The following is a 20,288-nucleotide window of genomic DNA, read 5'->3' as shown; positions in this document are numbered from 1 at the left end:
TCCTCCTCTGCCTGGCAGCGGCCACCACAGCTCTTTTACTCCTTCAAGTGCCTGTGCCTGCACTATGCAGGGTACTGCAGCTGATGTTGAAGCTACTGCAGCCCCGGTAGCAAACATATCTGTTATTTTCGCCCAGTTGGCGACCTCCTCTGGAGAATGTTTTTTGAGGCCGCAGCCGAAGTTGAGCGGCTGTTAAAATCACGCATGGCCTGAGTGCCTTTTTATACAGTTTATGGTGCAGGCACATAAGGGGAAAAAAGGCGTGCTCTTCTCTTTCTTTTGGTGCGTTGCTTGCGTGCCATTCAAATAGTATTTTTTTGCTGTGATCTGGCTAAAAAAAGTATCGATTGAAGTATTGGTTTGACTGGAGACATTTCGATTCTACTCAATACTGGACTCTTCCGGTTGATACCATGAAGATTTCGAGTAGCAATACCCGCCCATTATCATTGCAATGAAGGAACCTAGTCCAACAATGTGGCTCATTGGTGTGTTTTAATAGCTTTTTGACAACAATGGAGCTCTGTGGCACAGTGATAGCCAATCCGGGTTTGGCTACACAGATAATACTTGTTAGTAGAATTAAGTCATTGTTGGTTGTTTCCAATGGCTCCCTGACCCACAATGGATTCGATTCATTCTTCTTCTCTTCACTTACAAAGCCCTCAATACCCAGCCCTTCTCCTACCCTACTTCACTGAAATTCTATGTAGCCACTGTCCTTAATTTGACCATATTCATGTTGTTGTGCAAAAAAAGTATTAAAAAAAAGTTGTTTTTCTCCTACCTCAATATCTGTCATGGTGAAACTGTCTCAATAACATTTGGGTGTCTAAAACACTCCATGGAAAACTAACACTGGCAATTTTAGATAACTGAAAAACAAGCTCTGGTTAAAAAAACAACAACATTAAAACAGTGAGGCTTTCGCAGCAGTTGGACTGGACAGCTGAAGTGAATTTCAAGCAGGTAAAAAAAAAATCTCTCCACACCACTAGACATATGGGCCAGTGCTGCCTTCAAGTGAAAATATGAAGGAAGCACTGGCCCAAGTGGAAATATTGTAATTATGAATTCATTGCACATGAACAAACCATGAACTATGATAGCTGAGTTGCAGAAATTTTGAGCGGCTGGACGGCACTGAAGTTGTGCCAACAACTGCAGTAAAACTGATGATACTGCTCATATACTATGTTGGTGGTGTGTTTGGACATATTTTGACCAAAGACGTGAATTCTTGATAGGTTGCAATTATATCTTCCAAAGACAGATAGGTTTTCAGAAGGAGAGCACTTGATGGCTAATTGTGGAGAAAAAGTCCTGAAACTTCCTGTCCGTCACACATGTTCACAGCTGGCTGCTTACTCTTGGTGGTGCGGTAATAACGAGCTGAGAGTGTCAAAAGTTCTCCCACATACTGCAGACGAACACGAATTGGTAATTACAGATTCACACTATCATGAAGGGCACTACACAGTATTTGATCCTATGCAAACAGACAGGGACACACAGTCCGATGGCCAGTGCTGCAGCTGGGTGGGTGGCGGGAGCTAAACGTGGCCAGATTAATGTGCATCACAGCAGGAGCCTGTCTGCAGTAGTGTTGAATTTGGAGTAGCGGTGTGATTGAATCAGAGGTGGCCAGAGGACTAGACTGCAAGATGGAAAACTCACCAGCAAAGGTTAATTTAATACCAGGGGCATTATTCATTCCAAGTTTGAACACTAATACTTATGCACGTTCCTGCTCTCTTTATCTACAACACTGTTTTCCCGGGAGAGAACATTTTCAGAGACCACTGAGTGGCTCAGCGGTAAGGAGCATGAGTTCTAGCCCCAGCAGGTCACCAAGCAGACCTGCTGCTGAAGTGTCCAAGAGCAAGATACTGAAGGCCTCCCTGCTCCAGGGTTTCTGCTGTGTAGCTGACCCTGACTTCTGACCTCCCTGTGGAGGGAGCTGGGCAAGAGGCAACAATATTTCCCTTTAGGAAGGAATAAATGTTCATATTAGTATTGGTGGGCTGTTTGTTACGTAAAATATGTTGGCTATTGGGCAAGAGATAACATTTTGTCTTGATTTTACTTTAAAAATGGCTTTAACTCATTCCGGGTCAGTGTGAGGGAGTAAGTTAAAATTATTCTAAGTGTGTCTTTTCCGTGTTATAACGCTATTTCATTTACAGGATGCTGTATCAGAAGTAAATGTAGAGAAAAAGCACTGAGCCCACAGTGTAGTCACTGTAGATATCTGATTTGTCCGTGTCAGACTTGCCACTGAACTTTGAACTTTGACCTATTGTACTAAATTACGGGTGACCTGACTTTTAGTTTTAGCTCAGCATAAAGTGGTAGCTAATCTGGCAAAACTGTAGACTTATTTACAATCTTTGCTGCCCCACTGGACCTATTTTTAGTGATGTTGATGTCAAATCAAACAAATAATACAACTGATGTAGAGAGCTATGAAAAGTTTGTAATAAACCATAGTTTTCCTTTAAAGTGTAATGTTCAATCATCATATACAGTAGATGATGATAGTATAAAGAGTACAGTCTAGACTTGCTCTATTTAAAAAGTGCCCTGCTTTGTCATAATTTGGCGCTATATACATGAAAGTGAACTGAACTGAATGTGCTGTACAGCCACATAACACTGTTGCTTGCTGATTTTGCAATGGTAGTGGATACGTCGGTGCATAAATTAAATATTCAATTCAGTGATTCTGCAGCACTGCAGCAAACTAGTATTAACAGGATGAGTTTTAGAGTCCGCCTAGCCCGCCTCATGAGCTCCAAAACTGCATATCTTGTCCCATCTCTACCCCCTGCACAGAGCACAAAGATTTAAACATTTTCAACATTTTCCTTAAAATCCTTCTCTCTGCTTAAAAGAGATGCTTGGAAGGTTAAAAAAAAGGAGCAGGCAGTTTGAAAAACAGCAGAACCATAGTCATTAACTATACTTATACAGAGCTTATCATGGGTTTAGTGCTCTTTTATTCTAAAAAAAAAAAAAGAAACTTAAAAAGAAAAAGTGTTGTGTAGCACCTGAAACCACATGCAACTTGGAAAACATCATCATTCGCAGCATCCAAAATGAACAAGCTGTTGCCCTAAAGACATACAGGCTGCTGAAAATGAAATAAATAATAATTTATGATCAACAAAATATATTGTAATTGCAGATGACCTGTCCCTTTATACACTTTGGAGGTAAATGGATAATTGAACCTTTGTTCCCTTAGTCACTGTTGCTAAGTCTGACAAACTGTTGGAGCTGTCGGACTTTTTTATTTATGCCACTGTCTATACTTCACTCCCTGGAGAAATGTTGTCTAATTTTTGGAAAAGCACTCTCAGAAAGCATTGCATTGTGCATTTGAAGGTTTTATTCAGGCTGTCAAACTGACTCAAACTTTAAGCAAAAGCCTACCGATCACAGTGTAAAAGTGAACCACTGTATTACCTGACTATTGAGAGAGAGGACAACAATATTAACACTGTTCCTGTACGGCTGGGTAGGTCTCTGTTCACTATTACAATCATTAAAAAGCTCAACAGTAGGGTTATATAACGTTATATTCAGTAAGTTAGCTAGCAAACTAATATTACATTAGGAACCATCCACATCCTACATTTTCCTGGATTTGTTTTAGGTTTTGGAAAGACAATAAATCATACTTCTCCTTTCAACCTCTCTGGGTAGCGACAGGAACAGCATTTGACCTTGGAAAAATACAGCAAAAACAAAAAGCTAGGAAACGACTTCTTTTGTATTAGAGTCACAGCAGCCACAAAAGTGTCGGACCTCAGTTAGAGCGAGTCCTTTACTGTGCTGTGATTGGCCAGCTGCGTATTAGGGGCGTGGCGTAGCAAAGGGTCAATTGGTAATAATTGGTATTTACCTAACCATTTTAAGCAGGTGTATCTACATTTTAAAGTAACATTCCCAAGCACTACACAACTTGCAGTTCCTCTCTCTCTCTCTCCCACACACACACACACACACACACACACACACACACACACACACACACACGACTGTAAGTGTTCTGATGGTTTCCATGGCGATCTGGCAGGTAGTGATATTTGACGCCCCGCAGACAATCAGCCTTTTCCCAATAGAGCCCAATGTAATTGGTCCCAATAGGGGAGAAAATGAATTCAATTTAACTTTATTATTAGTATTCAGAATTTTTTTAGGAAAGTTGAGAGGGAATCTGTCAGAGAACCCTCAATGAGTCATAAATCATAAGAGAGCAAATTAGATACTGACAGTGTAAGGAGTGCAGCTGGAGTGGAGTCTTTCCAGAAATTAATTAACAATAGAAACCTGTAAACTTGACAGGCTATAATTGATATTGTCTCACAGTAGTGGTGAAAAAGCAACTTCACAAAAAACATAATTTTATACAATTATGTGTTCAGTATTTACTCAACTTTTGTTCATTTTCAGTGTACTGTCGTTCCTTTATTTTGTCTCCTGTCCTCCAGAAAATGAATAGGTGTACATTTATGACTTGAAGTGGATTCATATTTAGTCTGGATGCAGGTGTATTTACCTGACTTCACTTTCTTTAATATGTCCAGCTAGTTCTTCGACAAACTTTTCTCCTTTCATCCAGTAGATAATGGGCCTTCTGTTTTCTCCACTGTAGCCAAAAAATGCCTTGCAGTCTAGACTGAGAGGCATACCTGCAATACAAAACACAACACTGTTACAATACAGACAACAACGTACTGAAAGACAACAAAAACAGTCCTACTGTGATGTAGCTGAAACAGGCACTGCAGTCCATGCTGTGTGCTTTCATATATGCGATGAAAACTGCCATACACACTGAATATTCTAAGGAAAGAAGAGATTAACAAAAAGAAAAATGGAGCATCATGATTAAATTAAGTTATTGTTGTTGTGCAGAGGCTTGCAGGTGTTGGTGGGAAGCTTGCCGCCCCCCTCAGACTAGTAGGTGTGCAGCAGGTTGCCTCCTTGGAGCCCCTTGAATTGGGGAACTAAAATAATTAAAGGCTCAACAGACAATCCTGGTGGCAGGGATGCCAGCCTAGAAAGAGTTTTTATTAAAAGCTCTCTGTGCCCGAACCTGCTGTTTATCATGTAAGAGTCATCTCATTTCATCAAAATTTCAACGTGTGGAGCACAACTGTGTCAACAAAGCAGGAATAAAAGTATTGTGCAAATGGTCATTTCATTTAAATGACAAAAAAAACACTAACATACTTTCCTTTCTGACTCATAGTGGTAACTAGCCAAGAAGATAGTTTGGCCAGGTTCCAGATCTGCGCTGCTCAGACTTTTGCTGCCAACCCAGTTAAATATTTTGCCTTTACTATGAAATAGTGACTTTCCAATGCCTTTAGCAACACAAATAAAAATCAATTCACCTTCATTGCAGTGGTGGCCACAGCAGAAATCTTAGCACAAAATACAAATAAAACCACCATAACTATAGTGTATGCATTATTAAATAGCAAACTTTGAAAAAATATATTTTAGTTGAATAGACCCTTACATAATGGAGAGTAGAATGAACTGTTTAAATAGAAAACTGCTGTTACACGAGGTTTAGCAACACTGGCCACACCTCAATTAGTGATCTCAGCGTTGTTGGGATTTTCTTTTTTTATATTTTTTTGTCAAAACAAAACTGATTGTTGTGACATTTTAATTGAGACCAATTGCAGTAACAGTGTGAGTCAGTGTTGAATTACCTGTCAAAAATATCACATCAGAAGACCAAATTTAACCCCATTAAGAGACTAGACATTGGACAATTGTGCCAATGCTGAACTTCTCGCTTTCTACAATATCTGCACATGTGTGGCATGTTTAAGATTTGGGAGATATCACTCTTAAGAAGAAGGCATACATTAATTCCAGGTATTTGACAGGTCACACAAGTCTGGTCTCATGCCTGAAAGTCCGATATATCCCTATCCACCGTGATGACCTTCATCTTACTGTCTGCCTCGCTTCATTAAGGGCATGCTGCTTCCTGCATTAGCAGGAGAGCTAAGGTGTGGGATCTTTTAATATCGTTCTGAGGGAAACTCGGGTGAAATAGCTGTATAGACTAAATATGGGCTACTTTATAGGCCCTTTATGTACTTTGTGTTGGAATGCCTAAATTCAACAGGTTCTGTGGTTTAACACACTTAAAGCCCACATGTGTGCAGACTGTATCCACACATGCTCACACACACCCTCGTGTAAGACCTTGAAACCACCACTCTGTGATTACAGCTATCAATGACGATGATGGAGTATTAATGAGCATTCTAATGAGTGCTACCTCGTTAGGCAGTCAATTAGCAGATAATTATGATAGACCTCAGTATTATCATAATGATAGCTCTATCAGCACAGTCTAGAACCAACAGTGAATGCTAACGTTGTGTGGATATCTGTGTGTTTGTTGTCAAGACAAGCACATTTTAGATATTTACTGTAGACGATCCTTTTATGCAGAGTGGGGAAAAAATGCAGGTGGTGCTATGCAACTTTTGTCCCTGTCCTTGTGCAAGTTAATCCATGAAAATGCTATTTTCGAAAGAGCTTCCACAGCAAAGGTAAAAACTTTCACGAGCTGGTTATAGATTGAATAAAAACAAGGGTTGTATGAATCAGTCAGGGCAAAATGCAGCTATTTTCATTTGGAAATGTCAGATGATTGCCTTCTGTTGGGTTTCATTGCATCACATAACCTGATTGATGAAAAAAAAGGGGAGAGGACAGAAGGTTTTGCCCTTGACTTTAACTTTCCTTGGACAGAAGGTTTAGGCATTCGTCTGTCTCTCAACATGATCATTTCTAACATGCCAAGAGATGAAATGGTTGCAAAGCTTCATACATCTTTCATGTGTGTTGGTGGGCTCTCATGTGCTTGCTTGCCTTTGTGCGGAGGCAGGCAGCATCCTGTACTACACACACACACACACACACACACACACACACACACACACACACACACACACACACACACACACACACACACACACATTGCAGAAAGAGGTGAAAAAAAAAATCTGGATTAGAGTGAAATTAGTTTAGCTTGATTGTGTGTGTGTACGTGTACTCCGCAGTAATTGATTAGCACCCTGAGGGTGTATTTGTGTTCTCAGCATGTTATGGTGATTAAAATCATCAACTTTGTTTGCAGTTGTATGGCATGGGGGTGTGTGTACTCTGTGCTCAATGTGAGTGACTGTGTGTGTGTATCAGTTTTCCTCAATCAGAGCTACCAGTCCTGAAATCCAGTCTCATTCAGCTGAGATGAGTCATCATTTCTATTTGTGGCTAAAGCAGCAGGGTGTTTATAAGACCTCAAAAAAAAAGTTGGTACTGTGTTTTGTCATTAGTATCAAAGAAAGACTTTGTACAAATGATTGATGGGAGCTTTTTCGAAGTTGGTGCATCATGGTTTCACACTGCTGCTGAGTGCGATCACACCTAGACGTTGTTTCCTTTGGTGTGAAGCATACTGGAGGAACTCGCTCTGCCCAATCACAAGTGAGTTTGTAAACAAAAGTCACATGACTTGTGATCTGATTCCAGTCTTTGTAACTTAAGTTCAGCCCGACAGACTTGTCTGTGTGCTTTAATGTAGCTTCTCTGACATTCATAACACGCAGATGCACATAAAGAAGCAGCTGAATGTGAGCATCCATCCAGACTAGTTTGCCCTTGGTTCCTTTTTAATGCAGCTATCCAAGCAAGAGGAACTGCTGGTTATCAGACATCGACATCTGTTTCCTTCTCCCTGTAAAGTCTTGTGTTTTGAAGTCGTTTCCTGCTGTTGGTTCAGACCACATTCTCACTGCAAAAAAATCTCACAGCTTTTTTATTTTATTTTATTTTTTTTAAATATTTGATTTGTTCTCACCTGGCTGAGATGAACCAAACAAAATGAAACAAACCTCCAATGAACGTGATTGGTGTGTAGTGTCTCTCTACTGTGATGTTTTTATTATTTTAATTAAAACACTGTTGAATTAGGTTTATCTTCACACAACCAGATGAGCCAAAACAAAATAACAAAGAACACAGTACAAGGTACAAGTGCTTCAACTAAAAACCATCACAAAGCGATGGTCAAAGAAAGCCGTGTTAAAGCAGCAGTAATACCTTATACTTTTGATAAATCGATGACGGATTGAATTACTGGTATCCATAAATCTGAACGGTAGCGCTTAGTGCGACAATCTCACAAAGATTCATCACCCAGCTCTGCAGTTCCCCTCAGCTCTACAGAGCGTTTTAGTTTCAGATCTTTTTTTTGGTCTTCAGTCTCTCAGTTCCAGCCACTGTTTTCAGCGGAAAAGCTTTGTTAAACCCACTGTAATTAGCTGTGCTTAAGCATGATTCAACTTGTGTTATTTTCTGATACATTGTGGTAAAGCTTAAAAGGCAGCAGTAAAGAGAAAACCAAAATGCAGTTAAATTCAGTTACGTCTAAACCAATTTTAACTTATTTCTTAAATCAAAATGAATTCAGAACCAAACCTGAGAAATGAGACACGTGCTGTACTATGCTGTTTTAATAACATCCCAAGTCATTGTCTACCAAAGAACTATTAAAAACCATTCACATTCATTCTGTGATACACATTCAAATTGATGAATTTCACAGTAATCACTGAAGAACAAAATCAGACCCCATCCAACTGTGCTATTACCTGAGCATTAGCTGTTATGGTTTACATCACTTCATGCGATGGCAAGATCCCAAATTCCTGGAAACACTGGTATATGAACAGTGAGAGGAAGGGACAGAGAAACACAGAGTCTGTCTTCTGTGCGTCTTCCTCTGTTAACTATTGCAGCTACTTGCCACATCATTAGTCTGTTTCACTTGTCACTCTTTGTTTCCCTGTTCTCACGTCTTCTCATCATTAAAGAAATTCTCCTTCTCTCCATGTTTCCCTGTCTTCTCTCCTCCATCTCCTTTCCTCTTTTTCTGTCTGTGTGAGGTTTTTTTCCCGCTATTATTTCGCTCCTCTGTCTTTCCTTCCTTATTTCCCTCGCCCCTATCATTTTGTTCCTTTCAGTCTCTTTCTCACTCCCCCTCTCTCCTACCCTCTCTGTCTGCATAGAAACCTTCTACCTGGAGTGTTACCATACCGAAAACACCTCGGTCTCTGTGAGATATTTTCTGTGTGGATGTTAGTATGTGTTTGATGGGATGCCCAGTAAACCTAGAGAAATAGGACAAATCTTAACAAGGGAAATGAATCAACACTGGATTTACACACACACACACACTGAGGGAATCCTGTATCAGTTGACTTGACAAGTACGTGTGACAAGAAAGGACCTAAGTTAATAGACTTGAATTATGACTTCGACAGTGACACATTGTTAGATTTCTGTCATCTGTGATTCAGCCCCTTCATTAAACCTTGGCCTACTTACCACCAAGATTATCATCAACGTTAAATAAAGGTTTTGAATTGAATTGTCCCTTTTCCCTGGAAATCCAGTGGTGTCAGGAGAGCAGTGGAGCCAGTGTGTTCAGCCGGTATAGAGGTGGTTTTAATTAGCTCGCCGGATCAAACAATTGGAAGGTTTTTTACACCCTGACTGCAGTCAGAGTAGTTAAAACAGCCCAGACAGGCTAGAGATATTAATTTACCAGGTCATGCAGTAGTAGGTTTTTGACTCACTAAATAAACGCAATAGACAGCTGCATGAGGGTAAAGAAAGACAAAAGAGACAATTGGGTATGATTAAATAAAATAAAACGTTCAGTAGAAGGTGAATGATACAACATGCCCCTGAGAGATGAAATGATTTTGGAGTGAAACAGGCTTGAATATACAGAACCCCATACTGTAACTCTTGTTCATGTTGCATGCCTGCATCTCTCCCTTGTACCAGGGTATGAGGGCTGTTAGCATAGAGTCTAAGGTTACTAAACACCATCACACCCCTCATCACATAATGTTCTCATCACATAACAGGTAGGCAGCTGACTTACAGAAAGTTGACTGTTGTGGGATGATTGCTCTGCCTCTGCGTCCACCTTCTGTGCACTGCCTTTATTGCCCATCTGTTGTTACAGCAAAGAACCTAGCAACTTTTGACAGCTTCGGTAGCCGCAGCCAGGCAAGGCTTGCATAAGCACATTGTTTAATTCTGTCAGCATGCTCCAGTGACATGGACTTAACCAACGCACTGATCCTTTCCACCTAAATCTTACTTTGGTGCTGTAGAGCTGCAAACATTCTGCAAGAACTGCGCGCTGCTAGGAAAACGGTGGCGGCCCTAATAAGACCGGACAGCTCCTCCAGAGCAACAGTGTTCTCAGGCTTTAATTGAGGGGCACCAATATTAAATTTTGTTTAAAACGCTTGTCTCAAACTAGTGGTTCTCAACCTAAAGGCCTGGATCTTCAGGGGCTGACTAGACACATTCAGGAGGGGTTGAGAAGACTTGGGTTACAGAAAGGTCATAATTGCTCTTATTTGTCTATTTGAAAGGGACAATGTATAACACATGTAGCTGAAAGCTATTTTAGTTTCTAGGCCCAGAGTGGGGGATGTTTGTGACGGACAGTAGAATGCAGTAAAATGAAATAAAACATGTATATACCAAAAATGGATAAACGGAATGATATCAAAATTAAACACCATGAATTCCCAGAGGAACACGTTAACATCAAAATGACTATAGTGCTGTGAATTCGGAGAAAGAATTTATTTTTACCTGTGTAAATTTCCATCTGAAAGTATTCTTTCTGCTATAATTTTTAAAGGTAAGGTAAAGGTACTTGCAGTGGGCAGCCACTGTGCAGCGGCTGAGGACCAACTACAGATCTGTGCCAGTGTCACTGGTCAATGGCACTGACTGGAGAAACTAACATGTTTTTGATTGACTAACATGATGATGCATCTGGACGAAACCCACACAGACACGGTGAGAATATGAAAACTCCACACAGAAAGGTCGGGACGACCGGGGTTCCAACCCGGGACCTTATAAAGTAAGTAAATGTACAGCTGAGTGCGATATCACCCCCTTGGTCACTTATTCAATAGTCCATTAGTAAATAATACTCAGAAGTTTACTCTATAGGGAGCAGTAATTTGATATTGAATGGGTCATCACCATTCTGCATCATTTTGTGTTGTAATGTCATATTTCATATCCATCAAATGCGGCACATGGCTTTGTAGGATTGTTAGCAGAGTTAGGGCACATGCACATTGCACTGCAGACACTGCTTTTGGATTTTTTTAAGGCAACACTCCTGATATTTTCCAACCTACTTGCTCATCTTTTGTACTGATTAACCAAAACCTGGAGAGTTTTATGTCCTAACAAGTCTTGGAAGTCGTCAAACTGCCAAGCACCAATGTGAGGCTTTAACTGGGATGTCTGGAATAACTCCCCTCCAGAGCAGCCTAGTTTATCTCAAGCTTGTTGTAGTTCTATGCTTATCCTGATCCTGGCCAATGGGAGTGTCTACCACAAAAGGAGTGTGTCTGTCTGAAAGCAGCACAGATATAGTTCTGCAAAATATATATTTCAGTAGAGACTGATATCATCTTCACATCATACACAACCACACACACACACACACACACACACACGAGCAGAGGGGAAAGTCATCTGAAACTGAAACATAGACTGTCCATCTGCTTGTCTCTCCCTGTTTCTATCTCGCTGTCTCTGTCTCTCTCTCTCTCTCTCTCTCTCTCTCTCACACACACACACACACACACAGTTTTGCTCTCGTAATGGGGACCTACCATTTTCATAAAGTATTCCCTTGGCCGTTACCCTAAACTAACCCTAAAACTAAGTCTTAACCCTCAAACAGCCCTTTAAACTTGTGGGTTCCAGCATTTTGATCCCCACAAAGCTGTTGGACCCCATAAGTACAGTAGGCTCAGAAATATGTGTACCTCATATCTAATATGTCTCTGTCCATCTGCTCATATAAAAGCACAAACAGTATAAGACATTTAGGTGGTTTGAACACAGTGTGTGTGTATGTGTGTGTGTGTGTGTGTGTGTGGACCAGGTATGGGGGGTGTATGAGGGTTGTCTAGGTAACAGCTGAGTTTTAGGTCTTGGGCTCCAAGGGAGCACAGCTGCACATTGCAATACAGATGGTGCATCACACACGTGTGCGCAAACACACACACACATACACACACACACACGCACACACTGTGGCCTAATACTCAGATACAGCAGTGCACGTTCACATTCTCAGGCCAAACACACACACACACACACACACACATCCACGTGTCAGTAAGTGGGCAGCTCAGCTGTAACCTGGGAGGCTGTTCACGCTTTCATTTAGTCTATTTACAGACATCCTGCCTCTAACAAATTAGTCCTTTTTAATGTTGAATCCTTGCTATTTTTAGGGAAGCTGTGTACGTGGCAGTGACGCTCCTCCAAAATCCCATCATTTATGCCAACGACAGTTTTCAGGATTTCAATACTAATCCTTGAGTTTTTGGAACGATTTGTTTTCGATCTTTGTTGCCAAGTGGTCGTTGCTGTGCTGCTTTCATGCTGCCCTTTCCTGTAAATCACTTTGTCATTCATACTGTGTCTAGTGCTCTGAGGTCATTTTCATGGGTTAGTAATTTGTGAGTTTCCGTAGGATGTGCACACTTGGAATGCAAAATGCATCACCGCCTGTCTGTCAAAGGATTTCTCCATGAAAGACCGACTAAACACTGAGTAACAATGCTTTTTGTGAACTGCATGTCGACAGATCAACTATATGTGGTCTTAGTTTTGAACAAATTGTTCAACTGTTAGATGAGTGGATGAATATCCCTGGTCTGTACCAGACCAGTATTTTAATTTATCATCAACACCGCTAGCTTGGCTCTGTCTGAAGGTTAAAATCCGCTTACTACTAGCACAAGCTCACCAATTAGCATGAATATTTGTTCGATCCATTCACAAACATGTCAAAATGAGCTGTTTTCACCTGCTTCCAATCTTTATGCCGAGCTAAGCTAATAAACTATAGCTCTTCCATTGCTGAGACTTACAGGGAAGCAAAGTAAATGGTAAGAAAACAAACGTTGTAAAATATAATATAATATATTATGTCTTCAATAATTATTGTTTGTAATGAGCATAAGATGATGACAATGTGATTTGGCTGTATTTACTACACTGTAAAAAAAATCTGTAATTTTACAGATTTTTTCCTATATTTTTGAAATGCAATGTGTAATGTAAAATAACATGAAAAACCTGTAGGTAAATAACCAAAACATTTCTGTTATTTTAAAGAAAATATTGGGTTTTTTTTTTGTAAAAAAACTGTTCCAATACATTCAGGAATTTACTGTATTTTCACAAATATTATTTGTCTTATTCAAAAGAAAATACTTTTAAATTTAAGTTTAATACTGTAAAAACATTTCTTACTTGGTACAATTAGTAACAATTAACCGTAACAAAAAACATGTGTTCTGTAATTTGACATAGATTCAAGCCACAAATGGACCCAGCAACCACCATCCAGGAGGCAGCGAATCAACTCTGCATTGAGTTGTTGGAGTTGGAGGAGAACTGGAGGGAGTTGAGTCATGAGGGCTACAAGAGGGCTCTTCTGACTTTTGGCCAGGTAGAGAGACTCTATCCCTGAGTGGCTGACCAGGTTTTTCCACTTCACCGCTAGCACCGCTAGCCTACGGTGGTGTTCCTGACGTGCAACTTGCAGACTGGGAAGCGTCCTCCTGTCCTGCCAGGTTCCAGCCACTAGCCCCCAGCCTGATCCCTGGCCTGCTAGCGCCGCTGGACTCCAGCCTGTCCCTCCTGTTCCTCACCCTGTTAGCGCCGCTAGCTTCCAGCCAGTCCCTCCTGGTCTCCGGCCCGCTAGCGCCACTAGCCTTCAGCCTGTCCCTCGGCCTGCTAGTGCCGCAAGCCCCCAGCCTGTCCCTCGGCCCGCTAGTGCCGCTACCTCCAAGCTAGTCCCTCCAGGTTTCCGGCCCGCTAGCGACACAAGCCCCCAGCCTAATCCTGATCCCCGGCCTACTAGCGCCGCTAGCCCCCAGCCTGTCCCTCGGCCCGCCAGCGCCACTACCTCCGAGCTAGTCCCTCCTGGTCTCCGGCCCGCTAGCGTCACTAGCCCCCAGCCTGTCCCTTGGCCTGCTAGCGCCGCTAGCCCCCAGTCGGATCCCCAGCCTGCTAACCCTCAGCCTGATCCTCGGTCTGCTAGTGCCGCTAGCCCCCAGCCTGTCCCTCAGCCCGCTAGCGCCGCTACCTCCGAGCTAGTCCCTCCAGGTTTCCGGCCCGCTAGCGCCACTAGCCCCCAGCCTAATCCTGATCATTGGCCTGCTAGCACCGCTAGCCTCCAGCACCTCCCTGCATCTCCCTGCGGTCATTCCCCCTACCCACCCGACCCCACACTTGACCCCCACCGTCTGTTTGAGGGAACCCACCTGGCCATCTTCTCAGGGTTCCGTGGTGGCTATCGGAAGAGACGTGACCATCACGGCTCCCACCAACACCCGCCACCTACCCTTGGTCCAAACCGACCCCTGCCCCTCGTGCCCAGTTGGGGGATCGATTGGTTCCTACTCCGCCGGTGATCGCCCCGTCTGCCCCCTGCCTGACCTCCGGAGAAGTTACGTCTTCTCCGCCAGCCCCGTGGATGGCCTCCTGGGGCCTCCGGTCCTTGCCGTCGACCCTCTCTTCGGCCCCCTGTGGACTTTTGCTCAGGCTCCCGACCTCCTGACCTCACCGGTTCCCCCTCTGCATGGCCTCCGTCCACCTGAGGTCTCACGTTCCCTCTATGTCCTGCCCTCGGGCCGCCCGCCTGAACCCACCTGTTCCCCCTCAGTCCCACTCTTGGGCCGCCTGCCTGAACCGCCCTGTTCCCCCTCAGTCACACCCTCGGGCCGCCTGCCTGAACTCCCTGGTTCCCCCTCAGTCCCACCCTCGGCCTGTGTCTCGTTTCGGACTTCTGCTGAGCCCTCGGCCTGTGTCTCGTTTCGGACCTTCTGCTGAGCCCTTCCCATCCAACTGGGAGGTCTGCCTGGAGGCGTCCGTTGAGGAGGGGGCCATGTTGTGGTGGCAGCCCGTCTGACGGTGAGTGTCCTGTTTCGTTCTCCTTTTTTCTTGTGATTCTGTTTTCCCCTCGTGTTTTGGCCTGCCTGTTTGTGTCTCCTCCCCTCTCCCTGTGTTTGCACTCCCTCTCTCTCTGCTCCTGAGCCCAGCTGACAGTCCGCACCTGCACCTCATCAGCCACCTCCTGCCACCTCCTCTGCCTGCCACACTTGCCAGCAATCAGCCTCATCTCTGCCAGTACTTCAACCCCGGTTCTCCACACAATCTCTGCTTGATCGTCGTTGCTCCTAACCTGGTGCCACCTCATCGTTAAAGCTCCTGAGTAATCTGTGTCATCTCTGTTTCCCTGTACTTTGTTTTCCCTGAGCCTAACCCCTGTCTGTCTGTCTTCCTTCCAGGTTCACTCACCTCCGTCCTCCGTATGAAAACATGCATGAAACATGTTTGGTCTTCAACACCCTGTTTCTGATGGCGTGTAGCAGTTTTTGTGAGAGGAAGGATGTTTTCACTCTCACCAAGGAACACTATTCATGTTACAGAAACACATTTCTGCTGTATTTGGGAGTCATGTATCCTTTAAAACACTCACATTTGTTGTCGGCAAGAAACCTCAGGTCATGACTTCTCTTTCCAACGTGTTTAGAATAGAGTCCCATTTATAACATTATGAAATATAGTGTGCCAGTAAGTTTTTAATGCACCAACCAGAAGTGGTACAAACCAGAAACCACTGAGAACCAGCATCAGTAACCTTTTTATGGTGTGTCGTTTCACAGGTCTGTTCTGATGGGATTTGAGCCTCTTAATTCCCTTTTACATATTCATGCATATGGACGCACATGTACAGTTACACCCCGGCACATATGGCAGCTGTCTAATACAAACACATTCTGTTTCGCTTCAAATTATCATTGCAACTTATTTTGACTATTTGGGGAAAACCACAGCAAAATTGTAAAATGGGAATTAATATAAAAGTTTAAAAAAAATTACTAATTCAAAATAGTTCCATAATCAATCTTTTGTTTATGTTTCATTGATGCTAAACCACATTTAACATGTTTACAATGATATGAAATCCTCAGAGAGCCCTATGCAGATTTCCAATATAATTTGACATTACAATCCCACTGGAGAGACTGGTATTATTTGATCAATATGAGATGGAGAATCACTTCTGGAAATGCTAAGACTCAATTTCCTGTCTAACAGGAAATGAATCTGCCACAAAGTTGGAAGGAGACATATTTGATTATTCTGAATAAACTAAATATTTTTCTCTCTCCTCCTCTTTGTTTCTATCTCTCCACACCTGACTTTATTTCTTCAGACTCTCCCCCTCCCCTTGATTCATCCCCACAGATGCACACACTCTTACACACACACATACACTCGCACCACCTGAGGTGATTCCCACAGAATTAATAACTCTCCCAGGAAAGTAATAAAAGGAAATCCAGCCTCCCTCTTTGTCCATATTTGGCCATTTCCTGAAAGCTCTAATTAACCAAGTCCTTTATGCTTCTATACCTGACATTTGATTGGCTGGGGAACTGGCCTCGTTAAGAACAGTTTTAAATTAACAGATGAAATTAGATTGGAGATTACTGCAGATATGCTTGACAAGGTTAATTAAATGACCAGTCATGAGGGACTTGTTTTAAATCCAACATTACTGACAGATCCAGAACTGATATAGATTGCCACGCTGGAGGTTCTGCCTGCTCCCAGTTTTCCATAGTAGCTTTGAGTGACTTTTGGGTAATGTTCATGTTCATGTTAACTTCATTACCATACCATTACCATATGAGACTATCTCTTAGAGGTCATTAGCCACTACTGGATTCAAAACTGCATTTCACCACAAAACAGAATGATACCACAATGTAAAGAATATACTTTAGCGCCCTGTTTCAGGTTCCAGGTTACATCTGCAGCGTAACGTCATGGTGGCACATCCCTATCCCACCCAACTCTCCGTATGCACAAACAAGCTCTGTCCAAGAAGATACTGACCATGCAACTATAGCTTCATCAAAACCATTCTAATATCGTGTTCCCCTTTTTTATAGAAACAGATGTGGCATATGTAACATATTAGGAACACTTAATGCATGCCAATACAAAATGACTTCTACAGCCACAAAAAAATGCCCCTAGCGTTGAACCAACTGTTCTCTGACAAGCCCCTGTATTCACTGCAGGGCTCTTTCATTGGATTGCATTAGACTGAAATAAAGCAGACATTTGGAATAGTTGGAGTCAAAGTCAAAAGTCATAGCAATTTTGAAAGTTTGTGCAGCATGCTGTGCACCAAGCCATAAGAGATTACAAACATTACATCTGTGTGTCTGAACAGAGGCCCTTGGTACCTGTGGTCCAACCCAGGTAAATAATCACCAACCATCTCTAGAAATAAGTAAATTGACAAAAAAAAAAAGAATAAAAATGATAATAGGAATGAGCAGATGGTTGTGGCCTTGAGGGTGGTTGGCTGTGAGCTGAATAAAGACGCGAGAATCAGGAGGAGAAGAAAAATAAATAATAGAGGAAAGAAAAAGCAAGTGAGACCACACGAGGTTAGGAGTGCTAATAGTTTTGGTCTCAGTGGTGGGTGTGTGTGTGTGTGTGTGTGTGTCGGGGGGTTTCATGACAGAACTGGGTGGCAGGTGATGGCTGACTGACAGCTGTTACCCAAGGGTCCCAAAACATCCAAGAGTGTTCTACTTCTCCAGCTTTGGGCCAGTGGTTGACAAAGTAGACTAAAAAAAGGATTGCATGGAAAATTTTATTTGGCCCCTGAATTGTTTTAGTCATCTGTGGTTTGAACAGCTGTAGACCTACAAGTGACTAGACAATTTCAATGCTGAATGTGGTTTCAGGCTGTTCATGTTATTGTAGCATTAGACTGGAAACACTTTTATATTTAGTTTTATTATTTATGTATCAGAAATATCATAAACCCTATTGGAGCAAAGGTCTAAACTGTCTAGATTATTTATAACATCTCTAAGGAGTGCTTACATGAGCAAAATGTTTCCATTATGCTCTAATAATCTTTATTTGAAAACATGGTGAAAATCATGCATTTGATTTAAAGTCATATTATGCTAACTTTCAGGTTCATAATTTCATTTAGGGGTTGTACCAGAATAGGTTTACAGAGATACTAACTTGCTTTGGGGTAGTGTAGTGAAGAGCAAGAGCAGTCACTCGATTTGGATTTGAACCCAGGTCTACAGGGTACCAAAAACGCAACTTCACCACAGTGTGAAAAAGCCAGATTCATTGGCAGTCGAAGTGCATTCTCAACCATAGTGACGGTACATGGTCACAGGTAGACTTTGGGCTTTTTCACTTACATGCAAACCTATTATAGCAAAAAAAGATAAACAACACAATAAAGGCACAATTTGACCTCTTTAACATGGCCAGGTGTTTCCTACATGTTTTTTCAGTTTATTTAATATCATTAATGATGGCTGTGTTCTGTCAAAATCCTTTTGGGCAAGTCCTGCCACTCGGCAGCCATCTTGGCAACGCCTCAGGGCAGCTATTTTGGACTAACAAGACCAGGCTCCTATCTATATGAATGGGGAGAGAGCCAGAAATGCACTTATTCAGGTCACCGGGACATAAAAACTACATCAATAGAATCAGCATTAAAATCTGATAATAATCACTGAAAAAATTTGCACCTAAATATGGTTTAAAAAGTGTTTTTCCTGACCAGTTTTACTTCTACTAAGCATGCGAATTGAATTGAATTGAATTGAAATATGATTCCCGCTTTGGCTGTTAAAAGCAGACAATTGGCTTTCTAGCGGGAGGGGCGGGATAACCACCATCTTTGCCGTTATGGGCTTTCCCCATGGAGTTATATTGAGGATGTGATTGAGTGGCATGTCTCCTCTAAAATGTCTCTGGTTCTGTTCAAGCCAGCACGCACAATACCAGCCCACCTGAGGCCACCTAAAACCAAAGCAGCTATATGGAATTAAGTCAACTTTTATTATATACTCTTGTGTGTTTATTAGTCCATGTAACATGTAAAAATGTCTTGCATGAAAAAGGCCTCATGTACAATGTATGAGTCATGCTAGCTTTGTAATCACCATCTCTGTTATAGATTTGCGAATTCACGGATTCCAGTAAAACAAGTAAGCGGTGTGAGACTCCTAAAGTTTACATGCATAAATCAAAACACACTTTTTCAAAAATGTCTTTGAGTCTGAGTGAACGTAAAAAAACCCCCCGGTAGCATACAGATCTACTTCCAGGGCAACTTGCTGTCTAACTGAACTAGCTACTAGAAAACTAAGACCGTGTCTGAAATCACTCCCTATTTACTACATAGCACACGTTTCCGCCATTTTATTTGAGTATCTGATTTCTGTGTGGGAAAACTGTATCCACTATGCTGTCAGAATTCCACAATGGAGCGAAAAAGTAGTTCCATTTACATACTTTCTACAAACAATCCTACAATCTAATGCTCTACTTTTTATAGATGCAGAAACTATCATTGTACGATTATATACCTGGCATGTGGCAATGTGAACTTTCTGCTAGTTATTCAATTTCCTGTGGCCACCGCCCTACAAAGCTGACTGTTGAGGAAAACCTTTACTACAAAAAGTGAGACTTTTTCATGACTGATGTGGACTAGATACAACATGTTTCTTAAAATCAACCACAAATGGTGGGCTCTTAGCAATAACAAGCCATTCATACAGTAGCAACCAAAGCCTTTCAGGACATGTTTGCAATATCTTTGCTTACCTCTGTTTAAGATCAAAAGATGAGTATGAGACAAGAGTTCAGAATTTCAGCTCTCATTTCCTGGTATTCACATCTAGATGTGTTAAACAGCTCAGGACATATCAGCGTTTGTATTAGACCACAGCATTGAGCAAAAGTTATGGAACAAATAATCTTAAAGTAAATAAAATTTAATATTTGGTGGCATAACCCTTGCTTGCAGTAACTGCCTCAAGCCCGCGACCTATCGACATCACCAAACTGTTGCAGTCTTCATTTGTGATGCTATTCCATTCTTTTACCACAGCTTCTTTCACTTCTTGTTTGTTTTGGGGTGTTTCTCCCTTCAGTCTCCTCTTTTTTCCCCTGATGAAGTCCTTTGTTTTGTTGGCAGTGTGTAAACTTACTCCCGATTAGTTTCAAAGCATTTCTCCGTAAATTGACAAAATGTTTCT

At 42.0% G+C, this 20,288-nt stretch overlaps 1 protein-coding gene across 3 annotated transcripts in view; it reads right to left on the bottom strand.

Annotated features, from left to right (window-relative positions):
* The window catches only part of il1rapl2 (interleukin 1 receptor accessory protein-like 2), a 451,036-nt gene that overhangs the window by 32,110 nt on the left and 398,638 nt on the right, over positions 1 to 20,288 (bottom strand). For all 3 annotated transcript variants that reach the window (XM_038699673.1, XM_038699671.1, XM_038699672.1), the window contains exon 8: positions 4,565 to 4,697. In XM_038699673.1, the coding sequence (XP_038555601.1) occupies positions 4,565 to 4,697 (133 nt within the window). The remainder of the gene's footprint in view (positions 1 to 4,564; positions 4,698 to 20,288) is intronic.

The sequence above is a fragment of the Micropterus salmoides genome, unplaced genomic scaffold (genome assembly GCF_014851395.1).
Source record: "Micropterus salmoides isolate LMB-PRFRI ecotype aquatic unplaced genomic scaffold, ASM1485139v1 Ms_hic_scaffold_5, whole genome shotgun sequence".
Lineage (NCBI taxonomy): Eukaryota > Metazoa > Chordata > Actinopteri > Centrarchiformes > Centrarchidae > Micropterus > Micropterus salmoides.
This window is presented reverse-complemented; position numbering and strand designations above follow the sequence as displayed.